Source organism: Tachypleus tridentatus, chromosome 6, assembly GCF_004210375.1.
Source record: "Tachypleus tridentatus isolate NWPU-2018 chromosome 6, ASM421037v1, whole genome shotgun sequence".
In the NCBI taxonomy this organism is placed as follows: domain Eukaryota; kingdom Metazoa; phylum Arthropoda; class Merostomata; order Xiphosura; family Limulidae; genus Tachypleus; species Tachypleus tridentatus.
Genome location: NC_134830.1, coordinates 33,407,202 through 33,428,428, shown reverse-complemented (window position 1 = coordinate 33,428,428; position 21,227 = coordinate 33,407,202). Strand labels below are relative to the sequence as shown.

The following is a 21,227-nucleotide window of genomic DNA, read 5'->3' as shown; positions in this document are numbered from 1 at the left end:
GACAGCCGTTCCGAAACAATGCGTCGCAGGGGTATCGTGGTGTACGTACGTAACAAGTGGGCCTTGGTTATAAATTGACGACAGCTGTTCCTAAACAATGCGTCGCAGAGGTATCGGATGGATCACAGCACAATTGAGATAAAACAAAATAATAAACATATTTTTAATTTAAAATAATAAAATTTTTATTCTAAAATGTATTTGAACAAACAGAAAATAAGAACACTATTAAGTTTTACTTAAACACATATTAAAACAGGAACCTCCCGCCTTCTGTAATTGAGCATAGATTAGAGAAAAATGAAAGGTGGTTCGACAGATTTGAAAATCACTGTTTTAACTCGTAGTGACACGTATTTCAGGTGGCTCGAAAGCAGGGAAAGTTGGAAAACAGCAGTTTAACGCGTAGTAGTCAGTATTTATAAACTGTGGTATTTAGTACATTTTTATTTGTCGGTTTCTCAGCACAGTTATTAAAGTGGTAATACAATGAATAAGTTAACCATATCGAATAAAATATAAATAACATAAATAATAAGAACAGTATAAGAAAGAAAATTACTTACTCAAAATAATTGATATAACAAGTGTATATGTGTGATGATTACGGTTGTACATTCACACGGCCTAGACAAGTATCTAAGGTTGAGTACATAATGTTAAAACGATCTGGAATTTTCTAATCAGCAAGTCACGTGACAAACACACCCACTATAACACGACAGTGGAACGTAATACATAATTTTTATGCGCCCCTTTTGACGCTAAATATTCATATATTATAGTCATAAAGATGTGTTCACTTCAGGCATTTAAGATTTCCAAGACGTGGATTTCCCTTGTAGTTAATGCCATTGAAAAACAAAGGAAAATGGATCAATCTGAAGAGGCATGACCGTTCAGAACAATATCTGCGACAAGTCGTACACCAGTTTAGCAAACGCGACATCTTATAACAAAAGAGAAAAAGGTGGGATCTATGCGCTTCAGACTTGACAGCAGCCTTACGACGGAGACTTTTTGCAGTGGACCCTATGTTGTATGACTATTGTCAAGATGCACGGTCATCAGGGAGAGCGTGACCAGAGGAGGCGACATGCACTGTAACGGCGTGGTAGACTCCAACATCGTTTTAGTGTAACGGACTCAACCTTTTGCATATATGTGTGATCCTGGCGGCTATATATCAACATAGTACAGACAACAAGTTATGTTCGATTGTGGCGATTATATAATAACACAGTAGAAAACACAAAAGTATATATTTGGTCATGCAGATTAAACATCAAACTTACCCCTATCATACAAAGGTATGTATGTGTACTTGAGTGTATTTTATTTTAAAACGTAGTCCTGAAACAAAATATACATGTAGGACCTTGGCGAAACGTTAATTATAGTTATTTTTCGTCATAGCGCTTTTAACTAATCCTTCGTACATGTGAATACATACTAAAACAAGAAGGTTAAAATCTGAAATTGATGCATTGAAAATACATTATATGTACATATTGGCGTTTTTTAAAACATAAATAACACTTATAAAGTCAAAGCTATCTTTCATGTAGCTTAAAGAACGTGATATATAAGAAGTTTTAGTGGTATTATTTGAACATACCTTAAACAACACAATGCAGAATATAGTCACAGTGGTATCATTTAGCATAACTTAAACCACACAATATACCAATAGTTCCAGAACTTTGTATTTGACGAAGTTGGAACAACTTGTCATACGAATAGTTACGGCGGTGTTACTTTTTGACACAATACGGTGTAAGTTACGTCGGTTTTGGAATAAAATGATATACCTATATTTGTGGCTATCCTGTGTAACATAATTCATACAATACGATATACCAATAGTTTTACCTTTTTAAACGTAGCACGAAGAACAACATACACGTATAATAGCTACGTTCTTACATTAAGACAGTTATATACAAACAATAAGTGAATATCTTTCACCCGCTTTGCACTTAGGTAGCAAGTGAATTTGAATTGTCCTTTGTCTGCACAAATCACAAATCGGCTATTGTTCTGGTAGACAACGAACGAAAGTCCCCGACGGCTCTGCTCTTGTGGCCAGAGGCTACGTAATACAAAGTCGATTACCTTTCCACCAGAATACAGTGAGGATGACTCATCAGTCCCCTTTTCTGTGCCCGCGCGGAAATAAAGTAGTGCACTCACTGTTTCAGTATATGGCTGACTTTAAAACAACGGTCTCAATTACCAAGGTTGAAATTTAATTAGACAACACTGATTGGGTTGTGAGTAACAGAGGGACTTGATGTGGTATGAGTTTATTTGAAAGGACAAGCGAATGCATAAAATATGCATATTGAATATATAGACCATTCAACACTGTTGTATTACACGCGTGGCTTGAAATAGATTAGCAAACAGCAACGTCACGTGACCTGAGATGTCTCTTTCCTTTTTTTTATATTGAAATCGTAAGTGAAGTACAAGATTGTTATGTTGAAACTCGAACAATACTCATATATTATAAATGATTAAAGGAGCTTGTTTAAATTCTGTTGCTGTTAGACACTTATCACTTGTTTCGATTACGTCTCTAGCTTTAGATTGGCCTAAAGTATTTAATATTTATAGAGTGGATACCTAAGTTGATTCATTATGTATTGGTTCTATATTATTTCACCGAGAAAAAATATATTATTAATAAATAATGATTAATATTTCTATTTTCATAACTGTTGATACTTGAGATACTTTAGTTTTGTTGTTTGGTCATGAAAGACTTCCATCAAATTTGTTTACATAAATGTGTTTCGAAAAGGTATATTTTGTAAAGCTGTTAAATCTATTCGCCACTTTCGGTTCACTGTTTCCTTCTAAACTTCACTTTAGAGTCGAGAAAATTTGACAGGTCCTTACAAAGTCAGCCAACAGCTATTAGTAATGTGCATGTTTTTAGAAGGTCACAGTGACAATTAAACTAGTAACACAAACGCGACGTCTCCAATTTTTTCAATAAGTAACGGTTATCAAATAAGCACTATTTGCATTATGTCTATTCTCATTTATACCAATCTTTTCATACGAACGTTTTAGCAGTTTTCTTTGAATTAACACTTTCATCAATGCATAAAAACTGCACGCGCTATTACGTAAGAAGAAGCAGAAAACTGTACATTCGAATGAGCATTTCTCTAGTGATAATAAACAATTAAAAGAAATATGCATTGTTTGTTTAGGTGGTGTTTTTAGTAATAGGAAGTTACTATCTAAAAATATTTTATATTACAAGTAATAACTTTAGTGGTGGCAGTGTCATAATTCTAACTGTACATTTATCATAACTTTAACTATATATGTGTCGTAAGTCCAACAGCACATGTATCATAACTTTAACTGTACACGTATCATAAAACTCAACTGTATCATAAATCCAAAAGTACATCTACCATAACTATAACTATACATGTATCATAACTCCAACTATACACGTATCATAGCTTTAACTATACATATATCATAACTTTAACTCCACATGTATCATAACTTTAACTCTATATGTATCATAACCCTAACTATACATGTGTCATAACTCTAACTGTGCTAATATTCGTTCTATAGACTTAGGTAGTTAAACACGACTGCTCCTCTAGTTTCTCGGGTATAGCTACTTGACATGAGTTAATATTGTACTACCAACTATTGTATAATCTAGGTTCTGATTTGAAGTTTCAGCTTTATGAGTTGTTTTTTTTTTCTTTTGTCGGCAAGGGGCCACATGTTTAGGGACTAGCTAATCTTTAACCAACAGGTGTGATGGCATTAATGACACCCAAAAAAATGTAAGACATATGAAGTGAGTAATTTAGAAAACCCTTCGGTGGTGACAATGGAAGGTTTTTAAAAAAGTCAATTGAAAACAGTCACTCTAAGCGGACTGTAACAGGTTCAAATCTGAATCAAGCATGTTATATATTAATGTTCTAAGAGGTATATGGTTTTGTTCTATGGCCTAGTTCTGCCCACCGCGGGTATTAGAACCAGATATTCAGTGTTATAAGCCTTCAGACTTGCCGCTGAGCTAGGGGGCACTGTATATAAATTGTTATTATAACTTGTTCACACAAAAACAAAACATTTTACACTAGATATCACCTTTTGTACTGAAATAATGTTAAATTTTCCTCCTTACAAAGTAATATACTGGTGACCTCCCGCTAGTACAGCTGTATGTCTTCGGATTTACAACGCAAAAACAGGGTTCGATTCCCCTCGGTGGGCTCAGCAGATAGCCCCATGTGGCTTTGCTATAAGAAAACACACAATACACTGGTGATAATACAGCGCCTTAATGATTAAGCAGTAATTCCTAGAGCTTATAACACTAAAAACCGGGTTTCGATACTTGCGGTGGTCACAGAACATATTGAGCAGCATTGCGCTTAACAACAACAAAACTCATAATTGATATATGTAAAACTAAAGTATTCAAATATCGATGTACATACTGAATAAAACATATTAAAATAACTTTATACAATGCGTTAGCGTTGTAGTGGCATAGCAGCATGTCTGTGTTCCTGCAACTCTAGAAACCGGGCTTCGATAGCCTTTGTGGGCAGAGCACAGTTATCTCTGTGTAGCTTTGTGCTTAACTTCAAACAAACAAAAAAAGCATTGCATGAACCAGTTTCTATCTCGTGACACAGCTGTTGTTATGAAAATATAGTTTTTAGTGTAGTGTTAAACTAAGCCTAAATTAAAAAGGTTAATTCAGTAAGTAGTGCAACAGTATTGTCTTCTTGCAACAACAACAGTCATACGTTTAGGTAAGAAACTATGGTTTGACTTCTATTGCCAAAGCTAAGCTGATACCGCTAAAAATATGGTTTTGATATTTGTGGCGGATATAACACAAATAGCCAACTGTGTAACATTGCACTTAACAACAAAGAAATAACAAAATTCTAGAAATAATATTGATGTTTCATAAATATATATCCCATATAAATATATCATATATTCATATATAAATACATATGAATTATATCACACTACTGGGGCAGTGTTAAACACTTAGAGTGCTCGCCTATGACATAAAATATAAAACACATCTCTTTAACTGTACATAAACAGATGTTTATAGTCTGATGTGCGATTTTTATTCCTCTAATTTTAATTGTTTATTCTGTTATCTAAAAATATGTACTTTGATTTCAAAAATTAACAGAAACGTTATATTTAGGTTGAATGTTTAAATCGCAAAATTATGTGTCACAATACATGCGCTCCATTAAGGTAACTTAAAACGATAAAAAAATTGCATTTGTTTATACATATTGTCTGCTATGTCGATACACCCACGTCATTGATCTATCTGTCTCCCTGTCTGTAATGTAGAGATGTCTATGAAATTGGTTTTATCTTCTTGGTATGTCAATAACAGCTACTTATCTTGATCTGTTTATTAAATATAAGGATATATCTATATCATCTGTTTCATCAATATGTTCATATTGTTTCTTGATATGTTTGTTAAATATAAGGATATACTTATATCATCTGTTTCATCAGTATGTTTATACTGTTTCTTGATCTGCTTGTCTCGTATATTCGGATACGTTCCTAGCGTTTGTCTATTAATTTGTTTGTTTCCTAGGTATATCCTTATTATTGTTCTATTTGCCTCTCTGTTATTTTGATGTCCTGAAATTGTTAGTCAGTATTCTCATTTGGGATATCGAGTTAACTATAACACCTACTTATCTCTCATAGTTTTGCACTGCCATATTCAATATTTATATTACTACTTCTAATGATCTCTGTCTATATTTCCATATACTTCGTTGTTTTTCGTTCCAGTTAAACGTACCGTTCCGCTGGCTGTTCTTGTACCCATGGTATTCACCATCCAGACGGCCTTTCTTCAGAAGACTGGCTGATGACGACATAGGTTCCGTCATAGGAACTCTCTTAGGTGGTCGTCCAGGTCTGCAACTAAAAAAAAATTAGTCAAAGAAAGTGTAATTTGCGTTATAATTCTAAGGGTGTAATAAGTCAAAAAGTGTCAGATTTTAGAAGAAATTATTTATTTTACAGAACCTTTATTTTTCACCAAACCAAACAGAAAACAGCAAATTAAAGTGAGTTCTTTATTGAATATTTCCGCTAGCTGTTTGTGCGAAGTCGTCCATACGAATTTTTCCACAAATGAACAAATTGAAAAGATTTTTTAAAACTTATTTATTTATTACGTGTTACAATTGGTAGGGGGTATCTTTCTTTTAGAATTTCGAGAAGAAGAAATTTCATAAAAGATGTATTTGAAATGTCTGACTATCAATGAACTAGAGATTTAAAATACCTACCAGCTCATTTTTACAGTTCACACAGCTTTGGTAGAAGAAACAATAAGGTATTGAAACTATAAAAAAAAAAAAACGTGCCTGCCACGGGCACTGCATTATTGAGAATATTTATGAGTATTTACCAAATAAAGGATTGTAACTTTATAACTTGAACAGCACTTTATGTACATGTGGATTATGTAATCTGGTCAGAGACTTCTTTGTCATAAGGACTTTGTCTGGTTCTCTGAACCAAATAAGAGGACTGACTGTTGATTTTATAACACACTTACAGCTGAAATACGGAGAATGATATTCGAAATCGTTGTTCAAATCTTGGATCTTTTGATTTACAACTCAGCATGCTAACCAGCAGGCTATGTGTACCCAAATTAGTCAAGAAAAATACATACTTTATAAAAACAAACAGGAACTTCTACCATGTATCTAATTTAATGTTACCTATGCCATTTTGTTTATAACCATAAAACTAACAACAGGACACAACACTGAAGTACATAAAGGTGAAAGAATCTTAGCTATTAAACAAAAGCGTATATTTTTCATATAAAATTAACAAGAAAAACTAAATAAAGTTACAGAGCGTAAACATCCACAAGAAGAGGATTGTATGATTGTATTACAGGTATCGAAACATTAAACAGACCTCTTGTAAACCTTAAGTTGCAAGAAGCACACTACATAGGATTGAGTAAGTTATATAAAACAGTTTTGAATATGCAACCAGAAAGTCTCGTGACAACCATAACAAATAAAATTTGAGGTAGAATGGCATATTTAAGAACTCTATTTTGAAACTATTGAGCATTTCATAGATAATAGTGTGATCCCACAGAAAATTAATCGCTTTTAAGAATGGTATGTAACAATTGTTTGTGACGAAATATTCCCACATGTACATTGTAAATATGTGTTTAGCTCACAGGGATTTAGAATTCCTAACAATGAGCTATGCCTTATATTTAACGGTAACAGATAACAAAAAAATATGGATTAACTTGGGATATCAAGACCATTTAAAAAAACACCTGTAAAAAGTCGTGCCCACGTTTTGTAAGCAAAGTGCGGCGTTTTTAACGAGTGAGGATTTAAGAACAGAAAGGTTAGTGATGAACATTGTCCACATTTCACAGGCAGCAATGAGCAACACAATCAAGAAGAGTCTCTGTCTAAATTCTGATTTCTGTGCAATCAGATTATTGAACCGGGCTCTGGGAACTGTCGTTTTTGTACACTAGATGGATTACGAAAAGCAAGAAAGAATTGTGTATTTTAAACATAACAACCTTACGACTGAGCCTTTTGTAATGGAAACTACGCCATACGGTTGTTAAATAGAACATGATCATAGATAGCAACGTGGATTATATCGACTTAGTGAATTTTCAGAATTGTGTTAATGTAAAGATACTCTGTCTCTGTGTTTAGCAATTTAATTTTATGCGTTTTTCATTGCGAGATATTTATATTTATTTCTGCCTTGTTTTTCTTTCTGTATTTCTAATATATGCACCATTTAAATAACAGTTACTGACAGCTTTTTTGTATAGCTAGAAAATTATCTTTTATAACAAAGAACTAATGAAGAACACATCTGAACAGAACTGTGTTTTGAATATTGTTTTATAGTTTGATCCTTTATAAACAATGTATTGTTGTGCAATCCCAGATGTCGCAAAAATCAGAGCATAGATAGACTATAGCTTTGTACTCATTTATAAACAAAGTATATGAAATGTGATTCTATAGTAATTGATCTACTTATCCCTAGCTCATATTTTATAGATATGAACCAAGCTTATATAAAGAGGGGTAGAAAGAGGTACTGAGAGGAATATACGCTGGAAAATAATCATCATAGGATTTTTTTTTGTTTTTTCAATCGACTAGTCAGTACGTCATGCTGGGTTTGTCTTAATGGTTCTGTATGCATCAATCACAGGAATTTAATATACAATATTCTTCATTCGAATAGAATAAAAAGGAATACACCAGAAGAATGTTCATTTCATCCAGTAATAAACGATGTTAATACACGTTCTCTTTTCATATAAACGATATTCACCCTAATGAGCATTGCTAAGCAACCAGCCAGCACGTGGTAAACCGGGGGCTAGGCTTGCTTATTAAAGACAACCGTTTTACAAAAGTTAGATTAATCTAAAAAGCTGATGGTTTGCTCACATAGATTATGAATGCGAAGGATAAAAGGTTTCGGTGATAGCAGGAAGTGTAGACATTTCATCTTTCTTTCTAGGCAATAAGTCAATGGCCACACTTATCATTCATATTGATTATAGTTTCATAATTAATTATTCATCTCTCACTGGTGTCACATTAGTAATTCACACGATTTTTATTTTTTCTCTCTAACTAGATTTTGTATGTTTGTTTTGTTTTGGAATTTCGCGCAAAGCTACTCAAGGGCTATCTGCGCTAGCCGTCCCTAATTTTGCAGTGTAAGACTAGAGGGAAGGCAGCTAGTCATCACCACCCACCGCCAACCCTTGAGCTACTCTGTTACCAAAGAATAGTGGAATTTACCGTCACATTATAATGTCTCCATGGCTGAAGGGGCTAACGTGTTTGGTGTAACGGAGATTCGAACCCGCGACCCTCAGATTATGAGTCGAACGCCTTAACCCACCTGGCCACCATGCCGGGCCATTAAGTGAGTACTTCACCATCACTCCACACTCTTACAAAAACACACACACACGTGTAATCAACAGTTATAACAATTTATTTTCTAAACTAAACAGATTAAACAAACAGTGATTTTTAATATTTACATACATATATATATATTTAAAACTTTATAAGTTGAATAAAGATGTACTAATAATTTGTAAATCAAACATGTTTATGTTTATATATATATTTAGCCTCATAGATATTCTTGTTATAAAAATAGCACAGCAACCTGAACAGCAATTTTTTTGAAAAATAATATAACGGTTTGGCTTTTTTATACAAACATTATCTAGGTTTTCTTTTCTACAGGCTGTCAGAAACTAAATATGAAGAGCAACCTGGTATAGTCACTCTATTTCCGATATATATGACGCTTTTCAGCTGTTCAGAGCGTCCCAAAGTCGAAAACCGTCGAATAACCAAACTCGAGATTTCTTATTTTCGTTCGTCATCATCTTTCTTCAACAGGCCTAGTGCCTAGCTAGTTCTCGTAGTGACTATAATTGTATTATTATTTGATAAATTAAAATAGTCTCCACGGTCTTTGACAACCTATTTATTATTATTATTATTATATGTAAAATTAATAAAGCTTCAGAATGAGCTCTGAAACCTAGAAACCTACCTCGCAATCTTATAAAAAAGCAAACAAACAAATATAAGGAATTGTTTATCGTTAAATATGAGGCCTGGCATGGCCAAGCGCGTAAGGCGTGCGACTCATAATCCGCGGGTTCGCGCCTGCGTCGCGCTAAACATGCTCGCCCTCCCAGCCGTGGGGGCGTATAATGTTACGGTCAATCCCACTATTCGTTGGTAAAAGAGTAGCCCAAGAGTTGGCGGTGGGTGGTGATGCCTTCCCTCTAGTCTTACACTGCTAAATTAGGGACGGCTAGCACAGATAGCCCTCGAGTAGCTTTGTGCGAAATTCCAAAAACAAACAAACAAATCGTTAAATGTATATAGGGGTGGCTACTGAACTTGAGAAAAAGGAATCACACAAGATAGGGTGGAAACTGGAGATATTAACTGATCGGCTAATGACTACAAAGCAGACAAAACCATCTCTCTTTAAATGGCGAATAAAAACCCTACATTATTGTCACCCGCTGAGACAGCGGTAAATCTGCGGATGGCACGCCATGACCAGGGGGTTAGAGCGCTCGACTCGTAATCTGAGGGTTACTGGTTCGAATCCCCATCACACTAAACACGCTCCCCTTTTTAGTCATGGGAGCGATATAATGTGACGGTCAATCCACCTATTCGTTTGTAAAAAGTAGCCCAAGAGCTGGCTGTATGCGGTTATACTTTTACTGTCGAGGAAACTATTAAATCAACTAAATTGTTATACAGTCAAAACTATCACACCAACGTAGAGGCTTAACAGCGTAGTTTTCAGTTTTATGTTCAGCTGTACTTTTGTGTATTTTCACACTATTAAAACTACTTATTCGTAAGTAATGCTTCTACGTCTAAATAATTTTAATTATAATTTTTAAAGCACGTCAAAGTTACTGTGATAATGGATTTATGAGGAATAAAATGTTTTCTAAACGTAAGGAACTTTCTATTACTATAATGTACTTTAATGGATTTAAAGTAGCAAACAGTGTATTTCTGAACTAGAAATGTCTGATTCTAATATTACATAACATTATGTAGACACTCCATCACCCTATCTCACTTCACATATATATATATATATATATATATACAATCAGTAAATAGAACCATTTATCTTCTAAAATCATAGTTACCTGTTGAATATATTTAAAACGATGGGCAAAGAAGTACCGATGAAGACATAGCCGTATGTGTTTATTTACTTAAACGACACTTTATGCACATAGTAAGCTGATCAGTCTGTTGAGAAGCTCGTTATGATCTAGACATAATAACGAACTGTGGACCTGAGAGAAAGCAACATGTCAGAAGCACGGTCTGCACGAAGCAGGGACTCTTAATGGAAGAAAGTGATTAAGTGCCATTTTTATAACGCATCCACAGTTAAAAGTGTGAAGCGAGCTTACAGTATCACGTTTCGAACTCGGATCATCGGATGCCCCCAATTCGACACGCTTACCACTGGTCCATGCTCGGCCCGCAGATAGATATGAATAGGGTTAAATAATTAATTACGGAAAACCTTCAAATGATTAACTTTCGGTTGTCTTTATATCTTTACATATATACAGCTCTTACAGAAAGTGCACATTTAATGTCTAGAATAACAATATCTTGTTCAATTTATCATTATTATGATGTTGCACTGAATTTCATAGTATTTCAGCTTCAAAATGTTCAAAATTAGCCTTGTAGGTGACATATCCGCAAATAACGTTTTTAATTTAGCAATATTGTTCATTGCTTGAAATCCATCAGAATATATTACAGTCGCTAAATAAAAACTGTTTGTTTGTTTTATCACTTTTGAGTAAAGCTACATAAGGGCTATATTTTCCTTAAGTTCGATCTGGTAGATAGACTAGAGGGACCATTTGCCAACTCTATGGACTACTCTTATATAATTAAATAATGGATTTGACTTCTACTCTTTTACCGCATCCATGGCAACAATGTCAATACCACGTTTTGTCTTAAATAAACAATAGGCCGCGAACCATATAGCCCAGTGTTCACAATTTGGGCAAGCTAACTAACACGTCTAATGTCACAATTACACAACGTAACATTAATGTCACGAGTGACTGCAGTAGTAGCAGAAAAAATTACAAAATCCATAAAGTATTGTGGCTCGATATGTGACAATTATATTTAGGCTGCCAAATAGCAATGAGACACTTTCGTCTTCGTTGTGTAGTTGTTGTTTTCTAATAGTCTCTAACCCGTCATGCTAGTCGTTCAGTATTTACAAATATATCCTTCACATACTTGATAAAAATTTAGAAGTTTTACGTACTATGAAATAAGTTGATTGCTATGTTCGTCATTATTCTTACTATGCAGCCCAGATTATGGTAAGTGTACCTCACTATTATCAATATTTGGCCTTTAACGGAAATAATATGGGTAAGAATGTCTCACAACAATGTTTGATTAGAAAGTACGGTGTAAGATAAATAACACGAGTATGAATGTCTCACCACAATTTTAATTAAAAAGTCGGTATAAGATAAATAACATGGGTACGAATGTCTCACAACAATGTTTGATTAGAAAGTACGGTGTAAGATAAATAACATGGGTATGAATGTCTCACCACAATGTTTAATTAAAAGTACGGTATAAGATAAATAACATAAAAGGGTATGAATGTCTCACCACAATGTTTAATTAAAAAGTACGGTATAAGATAAATAACATGGGTACGAATGTCTCACAACAATGTTTGATTAGAAAGTACGGTGTAAGATAAATAACACGAGTATGAATGTCTCACCATAATTTTAATTAAAAAGTACGGTATAAGATAAATAACATGGGTACAAATGTCTCACCACAATGTTTAATTAAAAAGTACGGTATAAGATAAATAACATGGGTATGAATGTCTCACCACAATGTTTAATTAAAAAGTACGGTATAAGATAAATAACATGGGTATGAATGTCTCACCACAATGTTTAATTAAAAAGTACGGTATAAGATAAATAACATGGGTACGAATGTCTCACCACAATGTTTAATTAAAAAGTACGGTATAAGATAAATAACATGGGTATGAATGTCTCACCATAATTTTAATTAAAAAGTACGGTATAAGATAAATAACATGGGTACAAATGTCTCACCACAATGTTTAATTAAAAAGTACGGTATAAGATAAATAACATGGGTATGAATGTCTCACCACAATGTTTAATTAAAAAGTACGGTATAAGATAAATAACATGGGTATGAATGTCTCACCACAATGTTTAATTAAAAAGTACGGTATAAGATAAATAACATGGGTATGAATGTCTCACCACAATGTTTAATTAAAAAGTACGGTATAAGATATTTTGTATGAAACATGACTACTTCTTATACCCCAAATAATATCAGCGGGATGTCTTATTTTTATTTGGCTCGTTAAAGCGTCAAGTAATGTGATGGTGTAATATATTGATGACATAAACAGCGTCTCGACCAGCCTTTCTGCGATATACTTTTACGTTTGTCGTATTCCAGCTGGTTTGATGAGCCCTGGTATTTGGTAAAAGAAATAGTCGGCACAGTATCTAATTTGTATTAAGTGGTTAACATGCTGTTACATTCTTTTAGTTACTAAGGTGATCGTCTGGCTTTGATGTTGTGGTCCTTTGATCTTTGCTTGGATAAAAAGAAAGATTAGTTTTCTGTTTCGCCATTTCTTCTGATTGACGTTTAATATTAATTAAGGTAGAACAAATAAATAATAATAATAAATATTTTAATGTCAATAACCATAAAACGTTATTCTTTTGTGTGGATAAAACTTAGAGAAATTACAGTTCACCAACTTAACGCTAAACAGTTGTTAGTATAAAATAGTCTCAACCGTTAGGGCATCTGTTGTCTCACAGCAGGCGTGGCAAGCCCTGATACTGGGAGAAAGGCCTTCTCGGCACTATATATAGAAGATATAGTGTGATGGACATATTATTGAATTTTTCCTTACTTTCACAAAAAAGTTTTTCTTATAATAAACCCTTTATTTGTAAAGCCTTCCATTTTCTCTCACTCGTCTGTTGTCATGCTTTGTCTTTTTCTGCAGTGCTGGTGACGTTTTAACTGGATGTGTGTGTTTTCTTATTGCAAAACCACATTGGGCTCTCTGCTGTACTAGCGGGGGGCTTAACTGGGTGTCAAAACAATTATGTTTAAACTACTATTAAAATAAACAACAACAACAAATAGGCATAAAATTAAACTACTATTTTCTTTTGATCTTTCTTTATACGGACGGAGTTGTTACTCATCGTGAGGTTAAATTTCAGTATTGAAAATCATAAACGTAAATTAGTGGTAATGAAAATTATGCTTTCTCTGAAAAACACAAAATACGTGTATTTTAAAGTCATCTTTAAAGGAAACGTAGAATAAATACCAGAATATTCTATCACATTTGTTATTTAAAAATGTTTTGGGCTGGATATGGCCTAATATTTGTGTGCTCAAACTTTAAATCAGAGGATTTATGGTTCGTGATCGAATAGCCTGCCTTTTGGGTAACTCGTTCGGACAAGGAATGCCCAAAAATTGGTAGTAGATGCTATTGACAAACTGTCTTTGTTTTAGTCTGTCGGTTCAAAATTAGGGATAACTAATATACTTTTATACAGCTTTGCCCTAAATTATACAAAAAAACAAACCAATATAAACAGAAAACACTGGAGATTTATATATTTAAAAACAGCTGGTATGGATAGAGAAAACACTATGTAGAGGAGCGAACAACGTTTCGACCTTCTTCGGTCATCGTCAGGTTCACAAAGAAAGAAAGGGTTACTGACCGGTAGCTGACCATATTTGAAGGCGGTTGTGTAATTGAGTGTAGGAATGTAGAGGGCGTTGGATATATTTACTAATATAGGTGTAAAGGTGTTCTTTTGTATTGGTTTATTTTGAGCTTGAATTGTTGTATAAGTAAGGATTCTTTAATTTTGCGTTTGTTTATGTTTGTTTCATTATTTAGTTTTTGGGTGTTTTCTATGGTTATGTTGTGTTTATTTGACTTGCAATGTTCGAAAACGTGTGAAGGTGACTTTTTGTGTTCTTTGAATCTGGTTTCCATTTTTCTACTTGTTTCTCCAAGGAGATTTAGGGATGACTCCTTTTCCGGTTAGTTTTTATTTAGGTATACAGTATATTATCAGAAGAAACCCTGCAATTCCAACATTATACAAATGTACGTATATTTTAATACCCCCCACGAAAAAAAAAAATATTCTGTTGTGTGGTAACATTACTTTAGCAGGAAATGCAAAACTGTTTACTTTATTTCAGTCGGTTTGTGGGCAAATCACACGCTTCTCCATTCCCTAGAAGCAAGGAAAGGTAATTCAAGTCATTAAGATAATGACGGGCGTTCGAGTGATTAAATAACACACTAAGTTCCCATCTGCTATTTCCATACCTTGCGGCATTGGAGAGCTATCAAAGTTCGAAACTCTATCCTGCCACATGAAGGCTAACTTCCGGTTTTTTATGTGGCGTTGCATCAGTTTTAAGTAGATGTTTGTTGTGTTGTTGTTGTTCTCTTTTAACTCCCCAAGCTTCAATTTTGAGACCGAAACGGAAATAGACTGTCTGAACTGAACTAACGTTTAGATATGTATATGTTACTAAATACATATGTATTTAAAAAAAAAGATATATGCGAACTTTAACAACTCAATATGATAGCGTGAATATATATCTATACATATATTTTAGTGAAATTAAATAATTGCATCCCAAATAAGTAAACAAAATCATGAGGAAGGACTGCTTAAAAACAGCAAATCCCAACCTCTGATTAATTATAAACATATTTTTTTAAGCCACAAACAAAATGCATTAAAATTAAACAAAATAAGCTGCATATATTTTTTAAAAAAATCCTAAGGTACAAACTTCTTTGTTTGTTTTTGAATTTCGCGCAAAGCTTCTCAAGGGCTATCTGCGCTAGCAGTCATTAATTAAACATTGTAAGACTAGAGGGAAGGCAGCTAGTCATCACCACTTACCGCCATCTCTTAGGCTACTCTTTTACCGACGAATAGTGGGATTGACCGTCACATTATAACGCCCCGCGGCTGAAATGGCGAGCATGTTTCGTGCGACGGGAATTCGAACCCGCGACCTTCTTATTACGACTTGAACGCCTTAACTCACCTGGCCATCTCAGACCTGGTACCAACTACAACGTTTTGTTTAATTTTAATGTGTTTTGTTTATGGCTTAAAAATTTATGGTCATGATATCTATACATATATATACAGAGACAGAACTTTCTAAAAGACTGGATAATATAAAGTTGTACTATGTGTAGTGTTGTTTACAAAATCTCAGTATTTTTACCATTGATCCAGGTTCATTTGTTCTGATCGGGACCCGTTATTTCTCTTTGGAAAACTGTAAATGAAATATTATTTTATTTATGTCTAACATACAGATAGGAAGATTGATTTGATTGAGATTTATGGTTTATCGCCCATTTGCTAACTCTTTTCTTTCCACGTAGAACTATTTATCAGTATTTTTTTCAAGAGTTGCTTGAATTTATAAGAATTACAACAAATGTTCTGAGGAAATGACATCCCAATGGCTCAGTGGTAAGTCTATAATCTCAGTATTCGGGCTTCAGTACTCGTGGTGCACATCAGAGATAACCTGTTATGTAGTTATGAGCTTGACAAACAAACAAATTTCCTTCGCTTCTTACTAATGGAATCCCAGCAGCGTTTTCGTTAGAACAACCACCGTTTTGGTCTTTCCCCGCCTTCTCTTGTGCATTTTTTCGTAAGCTGGTCAATATTTTAAATCTACAACTTTCAAACCTTATGCTTTAATATATCAAACAAATAAACAATTCTGTGAGATTTCTGCTGAGATATAAAGACACTCTGTTTGTTGGGTCATAATATTTTATTCAAAGAATTTTTTAGATTTCCAACCAAAGTCACATTGTAAGAATAACAGTAACTAGCTTTTCTAAATATACTGTATACGCTAATAATTCCAACTGCTCTACTTTTATCGGTAATTTCTGTGGACGTCTTAAGGATAAGATAACTTATAATCGTGTTTGATAACATTTACAACCGAATGACCATTAATTTCAAAGTTTACTATATAAAAACTTGAATATTTTATATACAAAATCGATTTAAATGACATTTCCTTAAACCACAAAAAGTAGTATAGTTGTCTTACAATTAGAATGCAGAAAATATCAGTGAAATGTTTTTGCCCCAGAAGCTTAAGCAAAACTGACTTTGAGTTATTCACGCCAGAAGTCGCTAATTTTGAGCTGATAGACTAGAAGAAAGGAAGTTAACCAATAGCACCTACTGCCAAGTTTTGTCTTCCTTCTTTATTGATCAATAGCACCTACTGCCAAGTTTTGTCTTCCTTCTTTATTGATCAATAGCACCTACTGCCAAGTTTTGTCTTCCTTCTTTATTGATCGAATATCAGAATTTGATCGTTACTTTTATAGCGCGCCCCTGGCCCCAAAGTGCAAAAGCGTTGCAGAAATGGGTCACGAACTATGAATCCTTAGGTTAACACCTGGGCACACTATTAACTTAGCCCGGCCGGTAAAATATTGAAAATACTAGTACATGGGTGTGGCATGGCCAGATGGTTAGGGCGCTGGACTCGTAATCTGAGGGTTGAGATTTCGAATTCCTGTCACATCAAACATGTTCGCCCTTCCAGCCATGGAGGCGTTATATGTCATAGTCTATCCTACTCAATATTCGTTGGTAAAAAAAGTAGTCCAACAGTTGGCGGTGGGTGTTAATGACTAACTACCTTTCTTCTATTCTTATACTGCTAAATTAGGGACGGCTAGCGCAGATAACCTTCATGTAGCTTTTGCGAAATTCAAAAACCAAAACAATTAATGAAAATGGTTTGTTTTAAAGTTTTCTTTAAGAGAGCAATGTTCTCCTGATCAACTGAATTTGATGTAAATGTTTATTAACGATTCCTTAAGGATGACTTTACTAACTCTAAACATTATAACTTATAAAGTGATCCCCCAGTTGAGCATGAAAGAGTTGAGAATTAAACGTCTGGCTAGTGGGTTTTTGGTCAGCTGTAGTTTGGATGGGTAAACAGGTTTCAAGTTTTAAATGTTTTTTTTTACTATTTTGCCATTTTTCGTATTTTCAACATCTATAAAGTTTCATTTTTATTTTCTAAACATTGAAACAGCAGGTTATTCCCCGTACACCATTCAATTACAAATAAGACCCCTTATTAGAATGTATTATATGCAGACGACATTTCATTAAGTGTAAAAATATAACATTATTTGTATTCACAACGAAACAGGGGGCTTTCAATAATACTAGGAATCGCCTCTCGCGATACATAATAAGCCCCCCCTCTGTCATAAAACAGCGAGCTAAATACAAGCTTGCACAAAGATACACAGACTGGGTTATATAACACTCCTACGTTCAGTTGACAAAGTACTACACATCGTATACGTTTATGCCTCGAAACACCTGCCTTATATGAGTAAGAAACATTTGCCATAGCCTCACTTGTGCTGGGAACAGCAAGATACGGAAGTAACTACCCTAGGGGAGACGAGTTGGGGGCGTCCGTTCTTTGTGTACAAACGCCACACGAGCACTCACATGTCAGGTTTAAACAATCAGACGTATGTAGATAGAGAGACAAAGCAATCTACAAAATATCTAATTTGTGACATTCTTGTATGGATTATGCGGGTAATTCATTCACCCAGCTTACAGCTGTGCCAAAGCCGCTTGAATGATAAAAATAAAAAAATAATATTGTTTCGTATGTATCCACATGTCAAGATGAAATAAAACTTCAACAAGCTTACAGATTATGGATTTAGTAATATACCTGCGATGTACGTCATAACAAATATAGAGGAGTGGTCACAATTTAACATAAATTAATTTAAATAAGTAATAATAAAATATAAATTAATTTTAATAAGTAAACCAAGATCCCATTTATCCTAACATGAAATCCACATTATAGATTCAACAGTTACAGATGCCATGAGTTTTAATAATATTTTAAAAAAACAAACAGCATATTTACTAGTTAGGAGACCATTTCTGTCATATAAAATTACTAAGTGTTATAACATCTATTAATGAAATATCTTCAACCATTAGAGAATAAGAGACCATTTCTATCATATAAAATTACTAAGTGTTATGAACAATCCCACTATTCGTTGGTTAAGTTGGCGGTGAAATATCTTCAACCATTAGAGAATAAGATGATCGTCGTACGTGTAGGTACGCATGTATGACATCATACATTAGGACGTCATGTGTCCTTATGTATATGCACAATTTGTTTGTAAAGTTATGCAAACATTCGCGGGTCTTTCGTATATCTTATGAGGCAAGAACCAAAAATCTATGAGCACTTTCAAACTAAGATAGTGTAAAAATGGAAATTAAAGCACTTATTTTCATTTGTGTAGCCATATGGTTCTGGACTAACAGCACCAAATTACAGCTGCGCCACTACATTTTACTGAAGTACTGCCGCCTGCTTTTGCAAAATAGATGGACGAAGTTTTGAAAGAAAACTGTCCAGGTCTATTATGCATAAGGCAGGCGGCAGTACTACACGTTTATAACTCATTTCAAACGCAATTATAAGATATCCTCTCAACACTATAAAACGTAAAATATTGTATACGAATACATACATTGCTGCGTTCACAAAAAACTACGCTAGACATAAAAACGGGTGGAAAATATATTCTTCCAGTTTTTGAGGGCCGGCATGATCAGGTGGTTAGGGCACATGACTCGCAATCTTAGGGTCGCAGGTTCGAATCTCCGTTACACTAAACATGCTCGCCCTTTCAGCCATGGAGGCGTTATAAAGTAACGGTCAATCCCATTATTCGTTGGTAAAAGAGTAGCCCAAGAGTTGGCGGTGGGTGATGATGACTAGCTGCCTTCCCTCTAGTCTTACAGTGTTAAATTAGGACGGCTAGCGCAGATAGCCCTCGTGTAGCTTTGCGCGAAATTTAAAACAAACTGAACAATAAAAACAAGTACAAAATATATTTTTCGATTGTTGAGGGCCGGCATGATCAGGTGGTTAGGGCATTCGACTCGAAAAGTGAGGGTCGCGGATTCGAATCCCCATCACAAAAGACGTTTTGTGTTATTTCGTTTGTTTTTTTTTCACATCTTATTTCTCAATCATCTTCCCTCTTCCCACTACATTTTCTTCTGGAAAGCATCATTTTCGCACCCAACGTGTCTTTTTGTGCTTTATCCTTATACATGCAGTCATACAATACCTGATAACCAGTTGCGAGGCCGCTATATTAAGAGAACCCTGGGGTGGTAAAAAAATAGTAAAAGAAAAACTTGTTTATAAGAAGCAAAAAATCAAATATATTAATCTGAATTTGTTCTGATTGATAAAAGCGTAAAAAAATCTGAATTATTAGAGCTTCCATTCCGATCTCCAGAATATACTAAGACATTACGTTTCGTAACCCTTCGTGACCGACGTATACACACACACAACATACATGAAGGATATTAGTATTAACACTCCTACGAAAAGTGGGGCCTAATAGGCCCCAGAGCAACTTGAAAGGTTATTAATATTAGGCTAATAATTTTGTATTTAAATGAAACATTTAAATCCATTAATGAATGGATTAACGAGATTCCCTGTCCCTATCTACTATCTAGCATTAAGCCTACTTTATATTAGCCAAGGTAATGTAAGTGATAATGTAATTATTTTACAAAGGCTTGTTTGTTTGTTTGTTTTTGAATGTCGCACAAAGCTACTCGAGGGCTATCTGCGTTAGCCGTCCCTAATTTAGCAGTGTAAGACTAGAGGGAAGGCAACTAGTCATCACCACCCACCGCCAACTCTTGGGCTACTATTTTACCAACGAATAGTAGGATTGACTGTCACATTATAACGCCCCCACGGCTGAAAGGGCGAGCATGTTTGGTGCTAGCGGGATTCGAACTCGCGACCTTCAGATTACGAATCGCATATCTTAACACACTTGGCCATGCCGGGCCAAGAAAATACACATTTTCCACGCCGAGGAATCGAACCCCGGTCTTCCGCGTGACAGGCGGGGATACTCACCACTATACACTACCGAGGACCATTTATAGAGGCCTTGTACTTCTGTCACAACTAATCATAAAATAGTACATCTTTAGAACAAGCATCGTTTATATGGGTTTTACGCAATAATCTAGCTGAGCTAATTGGACTAAATTGCTTAGCTTTTCACACTTAAATATTTCACGTGCTAAGATGCAACCTGCGATCTAATTTGCTATACATCTGTATAGCACGTTTTTACTGGCTTAACCTTTCTCACCCCCCGCCCCTTTTTGACGCTTCACCAAAGAACAAATACTTCAATATGTATGAAAACCGACGATTGGATAATTCTTATTACAGTTTTTTTTATCATACGCCAGGATTTGATATGATTTTGTTTTCTAGGATATTAAAAAAACCAACACAATTAAAAAATGTTTCCTT

General features: G+C 34.6%; 1 protein-coding gene across 3 annotated transcripts in view; it reads right to left on the bottom strand.

Annotated features, from left to right (window-relative positions):
• Nucleotides 1-21,227, bottom strand: part of LOC143252210 (dachshund homolog 1-like) — a 61,750-nt gene that overhangs the window by 27,053 nt on the left and 13,470 nt on the right. For 2 of the 3 annotated variants that reach the window (XM_076503984.1, XM_076503986.1), the window contains exon 2: nt 5,858-5,982. In XM_076503984.1, coding sequence (XP_076360099.1) covers nt 5,858-5,982 — 125 coding nt within the window. The remainder of the gene's footprint in view (nt 1-5,857; nt 5,983-21,227) is intronic. The other variant, XM_076503985.1, reaches the window with a different exon arrangement.